The following is a 9,205-nucleotide window of genomic DNA, read 5'->3' as shown; positions in this document are numbered from 1 at the left end:
ATTTTATTTCTTCAAACTTAAATCAATGCTAAGCTTCTATACTCGTTTTCACAGATACTGATGGGTGTGGTTTTATTGAAAAGTACGGCTGCTGCCGGCTTTCATGAGTTACTTTCCTTCACACTATTTAATATGCCTTACTATTTTCAAAAATGGGTTTTTCTTATAGATGAACAAAGGTTGATGGGGTATGCCATTTGTTTTCAAAATGGATTTTTTTTTATTTTTTTAGAATTGATGCAATAGTGAACACACAAACTGAGGGTTTTCCCGATGTGTTTTTATATTAATGGATTATTTATTCTGTCTGTTTAATGTTATATAGGGGATCTGGAATCTAGAACATGCAAAGCTCAAAACTAAGATGGAAGTTTATCAGGGAAATCAAAAGTTGGTACCAGTTCTCTAAAGTAAGGAAGTATTTACGGTTTCGTTTGCATTTTATTGAAAAGTTATGAATGTTGAAGGAATGGGGTTCTTAATTTTATATTTTAGGAAATGAAAATGGCTCCAATCCTCTTCAGTCGGGTTCCAAAGAAATCAAGAACCTTTCTGTGCTCAATAATTACCAATTAAGATTCTTTTGTTGTTTTATTTGGTCTTCTCATTCTCACCCACAAAAGAAAAAAGCTTCCTTTGTTGCTAATTTTGATTTGTTTTGAGTTTTGAAGTAGGTGTTGATGTTATTGTTTTGCTGTTTGGTATTTGTGAAATTGCACTTGCCACTAGTTGTTATTGTTTTGGTTGAGCTCTGTGTTATTTGCTTTGGTGAATTAATTTAGAGAAATTGGATCCTTGATGAGGATTATTATTATTTTAAAATAGGTTAGAGAATTATTTTGTTATCAAAAAGTAGTAAATTTGTTTGGCTTCGCTGATGATTGAGATATTATTGATTTGTAGGCAATGACAGAAACATGTCTGGAGCAGTCACAGCCTAAAAAGGTTGAGGGAAGCGTGGTAAGTGATTCTCAACTCTTGCATTACAAATTGTGGCTCAATTGGCTTACAAGTTTTGAGTTGTGAATGGAATGTGGGAAGTTTGAGTTTGGTGTTTGTTGATTTATCAACGTGGTCAACTGCAAATAATAATCTCTTATGCCAAACTATTTGTAGGTGATTGTGCAATTGGGCGTAGTTGAGGTTCACGGGCTATGTTAAAGAAACAAGTGATTGTGTTGTTGGCCAAATGGTATGCATATCATATTGCCTCTGACTAATTGCTTATTTAATTTTTCTTGCTTTCTATGATTTATAGATTGCAAATTTCTCTGGTAAAAAATAATTGTTACTTCTGATTGGAACATGCTCTATAAATCATATATTATGATCTTAATCTTCCTTTCTATTGAAATATGTATCATATTTTTGGCGTTATCAGGGTCCAATGGTGTTACCAGTGGGTTTGGACGAGGAACATGTGTATACATTTTTCTTCGTTGCTTTTATACATGTTTGAACCTTTTTTCTTTTTCTTTTTTTCTTTCTACTTATGAATTATGAATTATTGTTATTTCCTGGATTTCAGTACAGTTTGATGAATGTGGAGGCTATGCTGTCAAGCTTGGCATTTATGAAAGTTTCCAGGTGCTTTTTGAGACTACAGAAGTTCAAGTGAAATGCAGATCTATGTTTTTAGGAGATTGTGTGATATTTCTGATTCTGACTATAATCTATCTGGTCTTTATGACTAAAACAAAACCTTATACATGTCTACAATTTTCCTATTCTGAATGAAATGATCTCATATCGATAAAGACGACCATCTTGATAAAGACGAATATGAATCAGCTCAAATTTTTATTTGAAGATGAACTCATGTCTTCATACAAATGCTATTGAGTCAATATGATACTGTTGAAATTTGCGTGAACTCTGACTAATTACCTCTAATTGCCCTATTTTAAGTTAAACCAAATCAGTGTCACACACACACACAACATAGCCCGCAGCAAAGCGCGGGCATATTGCCTTGTAATGTACAAGTAAGATACCTTTTCTTCTAAAATTTCTCGAATCATCACTGTTTATAAAGACACTATTGGGATGCCAAAATGTCTTCCTGAAATTGTATTTGTGTTGTGTCAAGAAGAGAACTTGTAGATATAGGGGAACCAAAAACAAAATCATAAAATGGGCATAAATATACGCAAAAAAAAAAAAAAAAAAAAAAAAAATTAAGACTAAACACTACCAGGTTGCATGAGTCTCTGTAATATTGAGGTTCAGTCAGACTCAGGGACCCAGGGAATTGATTCAGTTCGATCAGAAACATAAACACAAAGCACGCAGGTTTCCAGGTTCTTTGAAAACTGAGTTCTTGATGATGATGATGATGACGCTAATCAAATGCGAATATCAAGTCCCACATGGGTTAAACCTGATAAGATCGAACTATCTTTGTCTGCTCTTAAATGCTGCACCCACAAAAAGATACGACCCTTACATCTTTGTGGTTCTCATCAGTCCTCCATTCAAATCTAGAGCATTGTTAGTTAGCTTGCAATTTCTCATTACACACCTTGAAATGATATTTTGTCACACTGATGATGACAGTTTTATGAATTCAAGGTTCAGCACCTTTCATCGTTGTTTCCATTGAGAAACTTAGTCTGATGCATATGCTGTTTAGAGCAGAGATCGTTATGGGTTTGAATTCCATTATGTTTTCGATGTTGTTCTTGATCTTGAGCTTGTTTAGTTTAAGGTGTTATTGTGCTGAAGTTCATGAGATCACTAATTCCAAACCATTAGCAGTAGGCCAAACTCTAGTCTCCCCTGGCCGGATTTTCGAATTGGGTTTCTTTAGTTTTAATGATTCAAGTAAGCAATATGTTGGGTTATGGCACAAGAATATATATCCTCGTAAACAAGTGTGGGTGGCCAATAGGGAAAGGCCTCTTGCAGTTTCAGATGGCTTGGCTAGTCTGAGAATTAGTAAAAATTGGCATTTGGAGCTTGTAGATGGCAAACAGAGTTCTGTCTGGTCAGCCAATATATCTAATTGTTCATCTGCAGTTCTCTTAGATAATGGAAACTTCGTTGTCAAAGATGTAACGGGAGCTGATATGTGGGAGAGTTTCAATGATCCTAGTGACTCGCTTCTGCCAAGCATGCTGGGAAGACAGATTTTCTTGACATCTTGGGGAAGTGATGATGATCCATCACCGGGGATATTCAAGGTCGGACAGTCAGCAGAGTTGCCATCACAATCGTTCATTTGGATAAATGGATCTATTCCCCACTGGAGAAGTGGGCCTTGGGATCAGTCAAAGTATATTGGTGTGACACCGGGAACAAGGTATACTCTTAACAGTTCTAACAACATTGCAGGTGACAAAGTTCTTGGATATATGTACATATCTTCAGACGGAGTACTGAGCCAAATGTTTTCAGAAAGTGGGAAGAACTGGTATCTTGACTGGGAGTCATGGAAAAGCCCATGTGACAATTATGGTGCTTGTGGACCTTTTGGGGTTTGCAGAGCTTCTGAATCTCCAATCTGCAAGTGTTTAAAAGGGTTTACACCCAAGTCCAATGAGGAATGGAGCAAAAGAAACTGGACCGGAGGTTGTGTGAGACAAACAAATTTGTCTTGTGAGACACACACAAATGAATCAGTATCATCAAAATCAGAAGATGGGTTTTTGAAGTTGGAAAGATTGAAAGTACCCGATTTTCATCAATATCTGATTCCATTGGCTCAAGACAAGTTTGAGGACTGCAAGATACAGTGCCTGAGTAATTGTTCTTGCCTGGCTTATGCTTATGTTGATAAAATAGGGTGTTTGGTCTGGTCCAAAGACCTTATTGATATGCAGCAGTTTCCATATTTGGGAGTAGATCTTTATGTCCGCCTAGCAGACTCAGAACAAGTTCAACTAGGTAATTGATAATAGCTCATGCGCAGCTCTAACAGCCCCCCCCCCCCCCCCCTCCGTTTTTTTTTTTTTGTTCTGAATGTTATGTTTGATTTTTTTTTTTCTTTTCAGGTGAAGGAAAGCCGATAAAGTTAATTGCCAGCCTTACAGCTATTGGTTGTATGAGTATCTTGGTCGCCATAGTCTTCAGTTTGTACCGGTGGCGTGCCAATAAAAAGCGTAAGAGATTGTTGTTTTCTGTCATCCAACTGTTGCTTCTTGTTTTGTTCCAACTCAGTGTTTGATAGTTTTATTTGCAAAATCAGGAGATGTCATATTAACAACTCCGCACTTGGAATCAAGTAGTTTGATTAAGATTTACAGAGACGATCTTCGAGAATATTTGGGAAAGCATGATCTCTCAGAGCTAAAGATATATAATTTTGATAGCATACTAATCGCCACAAACAGCTTCAGCATCACAAACAAACTCGGGCAAGGAGGCTTTGGCCCAGTTTATAAGGTGCTTTGTTCTGCAAGGATAGCATATATATTTATAGTACTTCGATAGGTACAAGATACATACATTAATGGAATTATTTGATTTATGAATCTTGTGTAGGGGATACTACCAGAAGGGAAGGAAATAGCTGTGAAGAGACTGTCTAGTAGCTCAGGACAAGGTGTTGAAGAGTTCAAGAATGAGATGCTTTTGATCTCCAATCTTCAACACAAAAATCTTGTTAGGATCATGGGTTGCTGCATTGAAGAAGATGAGAAGTTACTGGTTTATGAGTTCATGCCTAACAAAAGCCTGGATGCTTTTCTATTCGGTTAGTTTCACTAGGTTTTTATGTTTATCTGCTGTAAGTTGCTCATTTTTATCTTGTTCTTTCAATATAATCTTTCGTTTTTGATCTGTTTATAAAATTCTTTTGAAAAGTTCTTACATGTAGTTATGAAAGGAGTAGCAAGAACACTAAATAACCTAGGCACAACTCATCCTTGAGTTTGACTAAGCAAGATCTTTAAACCTGCAAGTTTAATGCTTACAACTACCTAACATTTTCTGGTGTTTAAGATCTCCATTGTAAATTCACTTGATACAACTTTGTCTCTAATGTTTAGAGCTAGAGTTCTAGTTTTAACCAAATTTTATGGCTAATAGTCTCTTCTCATCATTGTTTCATTGTAATGTGTATCAATAATATGAATATAATTACTGATTGGAGTCTTGCACTCTAATGGGTGCACTGATTCTTTGATTAGATCCATCAAAGAGAGCAGTGCTTGATTGGGCTACACGCTTTAACATTATTCAGGGTGTTGCTAAAGGCCTTCTCTATCTTCACCATGATTCCTATGTGAAGGTGATTCATAGAGATCTAAAAGTCAGTAACATCCTCTTGGATGAAAAAATGAATCCAAAAATTTCAGATTTTGGATTAGCACGCATTGTTGAAGAAACACAGAGTCTAGAAAATACTCTGAAGGTTGTGGGAACACGGTAAATATAGACTTTTCAGTTACATACCATAGGCCAGAAATCAGAAGAAATAATTTTGTTAGATATATACTGATGTGTTTTCTGTGCAGTGGCTATATGTCTCCGGAGTACGCTATGGGTGGGGTGTTTTCTGAAAAATCTGATGTCTACAGCTTCGGGGTCTTGGTATTGGAGATTATTAGCGGCATGAAAAATACCAGCTTTTATTTGTCTGACCAACAGCTAGGCTTTCTTGCCTATGTAAGTTTATACTCTAAATTTTAATGTAATTGTTGTCTACAGTTTTGGGGTCTTGACAAGTTACAACAACAGCTAATGGGATTATATTTTCAGGCATGGAATTTGTGGAATGAGGGGAGGGCAATGGAGTTGGTAGATGAAGTATTAGGTGATTCATATTCCAAATCAGAAGTAATGACATGCGTGCATGTTGGGCTTGTTTGTGTACAAGACAATGCTGCTGATAGACCTACCATGGTTGATGTAGCTTCAATTTTAAGCAGCGAGAATGATGGTCCACTTCCTATGCTGCCTTTATTCACTATCCAAAACTCAGCTTATAATCCTCAACACCCTGAGAATACTATATCCTCCAAAAACGAAGCTAGCATTACTGTGATTGAAGGACGTTAAGCAACAGCAAACTTGGTACTTCACAATGCAATACATCAAGGGGTTCTTCCACATATTGAGGGTTTTATGGGGATTCGGGTACCCAGTTTCACGACCTGAAACAAGTGGAGATGCAGTGACTAAACATTGAAGAACCAGAGCATTTGCATCAGGTACTCAATTTGTTCTACTGTAAAATTATGGAACACTGCAAAGTTTCAATATTTCACATGAAGTTTTACTTTATTCCAGCTATCATGTACAGATTGATTGGTTTTAGTCATGGGTGATAATTACTGGGTTTCATTTACTTTTACCTACCAGATGATTTCTTTGCATTTTACCTGGATTTCTCCTAGAATGGAACTGTTATAAACTGCTTTTAATTTGCTTCCTTCATTGGAAGTTCTATTCTCTTTCTCGAATGTTCATTGTGTCCATGAAAACATTCACTTCAAGTTTGAATGTTACAGAAAGTGACCAGAGAAGATAGTGGGATGTGAACTATATTTAGTCCCGTTGAAGTTTTACTGATACATGCCTTTTTGGTTTACAACCAGTCATTCACAATTAAGAACACAGCTGACCAGAGAAAATTAACAGCCTTCAAATAATTAGTAATTTGTAAAATGTACAGTGTACAGTAACTGTCAACTTGATGCTTATCGAGTGTTATGGTAGAGGATTTGGATAGTAGTAGGTCCTGGACCATGTATTATTCTTGAGTTGTATGATTCGTAGAAGGAGCCAAGTCTTCAAATTTGTCTGCCTTGACTTTGAAAGCATTTGGCAGAATTATCATAGAATTTTCTACATTACCTGATCAGCACTTTCAGTAGCCAAGCAGTCCTTGTGAAACAGAATATAATGGACATTGTTCTTCTGCGAAACGCATGTTGGGATGAAACTGAAACTGAGTAGTGTTACTTTGTTTTTCTTATTCATCTTCAGTTTGCCTCCGTCACAGTATGGCGCTGAAGTATATAACATGACTCCTTCACACACATTAGCAGAGGGACAAACTGTAGTCTCTCCTAGCCAAATATTTGAATTAGGCTTTTTCAGACCTAATAATTCTGCTGATAAGTATGCGAGGTTGTGGCACAAAAGTATATATCCCAAGATACAGCACAGAGATGAACCTCTTGCAGCCAGGGAAACCTTGGCTATTTTGAGAATTGGCAGCAGTGAGAGTCTGGAGCTCATATATAGTCTAATTGTTCTGTCTGGTCTACCAATATATCTAATTGTTCATCTGCATCTCTTAGATAATGGGAACTTCTCGTCAAAGATGTTATGAGGGCTGTTATGTGGGAAAGTTTTACTAATTCTAGTGACTCACTTCTACCAAAAATGGTGTTGAGTTACAACAGTGGTGCTAGAAATATTTCTTGAAATCTTGGAAAAGAGCAAATGAACCGGGGTTATTTTGTTCATTCTTGGCAGGACTTTCAACAGAGTTGCCAGCACAAATTTTCATTTGGATTAATGGATCTACTCCTCACAGGAGAAGAGGACAATGCATCAAAATTTGTTGGTGTACCCACAATGAACACCGGCTATTAATCCATTTTCACTTGTTGATAATAATGTGATGCAGTGAACAAGGTACTTCTCGTACAGTTTTGATAAAATTCCAGGTGACACAGTTCGTACATATCTTCAGAAGGTAAAATGAACCTTATGCTTTCACTGGTACCTTATTGGCCACCAAGTCCCCGTAGTCAAAAACTGGTACTGAATTAACATGTCCACCTAGTACGGCGGGTGTCGAGGCCTCTGCAATTGATAAAGACATCATACTTTCCTTCGGAGTGGATGCCAGAAGTAGAAGAGGAAGCCATGTTGTAGAAATATGTATAGGGATCAAAACCTGCAAATAATCCTATGATTTGGAAATAATTAATAATGAAAAAATTCAATACAACGTTATATGTTTGGATCATAATTAGTTAGAAGCATATCATATATATTAGGAGAAAATTAGATAAAAACCCAAAATGCTAGACCTCTTTTAAGATAAACCCATAAATATTTTTTTTATTTTACACCCACTCCACATAAGCAAACATACCATATAGAGCAAATGTCTATAATTAATAGTTTTCTTCATTTTTCGGTTTCTCTAATTTGCCCTTCAGACAGTAGAAAGCTAAATTTGGTATATTTCTCAATTTTAGCATCAATTTGAAACTCAAATACTAGCTAAAATTTAGTTAGATTTAACTTCGTCATAATCAATTACATTCTTTAATTTCTTACCTTGTTATTACTAACTTGAGTGTATATATATAGAGTGCGGCTATTGGGATCTCCAAATTTGCTCAATGTACCTCTCATTCTCTCTACACCTCCGTTTTATTTTTAAATACAAACATTTGCTCATTAAACCTCTTTTCAAATTCCTAAAATAGTCTTGTTTATGTAATTCACATATATATTAATATATTACTCATTACAACTCTTATTCACTCACTATACCTCTAATTCTTTTTTTTCTTTTTCTTTTTGAATGCGAACATCCATTCCCGACTTCCATTCTTTAATTTTTATTTTTTTTCTTTTTAAACGCAAACCTCCATTCCCGACCTTGATTTCTTGATTTTCTTTATTTTTTGTATTTTTTATTTTGCATAAAATGTCACTAGATATTCATTTTTTGATTAAATTGTAAGAAATAATTTTCAATGACATCAATATTTGAGAAAAAGGTAATTCGAATCATAAAGAATACTATTCTTTTAAAAATTTAAAAAAAAAGAAGGATTGTGTCTCAAATTTTATTATCAATCATCAAAAGAATATTCTTACATGAACTATTTTATATTTTTGTTAGTTTTGTATTTTAATAATTGATAGATCATAATTTTTGTAAAAATATTTTTTCACTTTGTGTATGCATGCATGTGACATGTATGATAATATAAATATATAAATGCTTTAATAAGTATGTGGTAAAACTACAAAATAAAAATCAATAAGGAAAATAATAAAATGTAATCCATTATTATTGAATTAGAAGGTTTAGAGAGAATAAATGTAATATTACTTTTTGTTTAATTAGTGTCTTTAATAGTCATTGTGTAAGAGGATAAATATGTTATTTAATAATTCATAATCAAGTGGGGTCAAGTGAGCAAATTTGGAGGTCCCAATAGCCGCACTCATATATATATATGCTATATACAGAAGTATGTCATTTGTAATAGGAAGATACTTTTCATTC

The 9,205-nt window shown here is 35.1% G+C and overlaps 1 protein-coding gene across 1 annotated transcript; it reads left to right on the top strand.

Moving 5' to 3' along the window:
* Positions 1 to 1,121: 1,121 nt before the first annotated feature.
* On the top strand, positions 1,122 to 6,264 carry LOC101301398 (G-type lectin S-receptor-like serine/threonine-protein kinase At1g61390-like). Its single transcript, XM_004301425.1, has 10 exons — positions 1,122 to 1,192; positions 1,382 to 1,422; positions 1,529 to 1,711; positions 2,572 to 3,885; positions 3,993 to 4,100; positions 4,187 to 4,383; positions 4,483 to 4,693; positions 5,130 to 5,367; positions 5,457 to 5,607; positions 5,701 to 6,264. Exons 1-10 carry the CDS (start codon positions 1,155 to 1,157, stop codon positions 5,998 to 6,000), a joined length of 2,781 nt encoding a protein of 926 aa, XP_004301473.1. The 5' UTR covers positions 1,122 to 1,154; the 3' UTR covers positions 6,001 to 6,264.
* Positions 6,265 to 9,205: the final 2,941 nt, after the last annotated feature.

The sequence above is a fragment of the Fragaria vesca genome, linkage group LG5, assembly GCF_000184155.1.
Source record: "Fragaria vesca subsp. vesca linkage group LG5, FraVesHawaii_1.0, whole genome shotgun sequence".
Lineage (NCBI taxonomy): Eukaryota > Viridiplantae > Streptophyta > Magnoliopsida > Rosales > Rosaceae > Fragaria > Fragaria vesca.
Note: the sequence above shows the minus strand (reverse complement) of the source record. Positions and strands in the feature narration are given on the sequence as shown.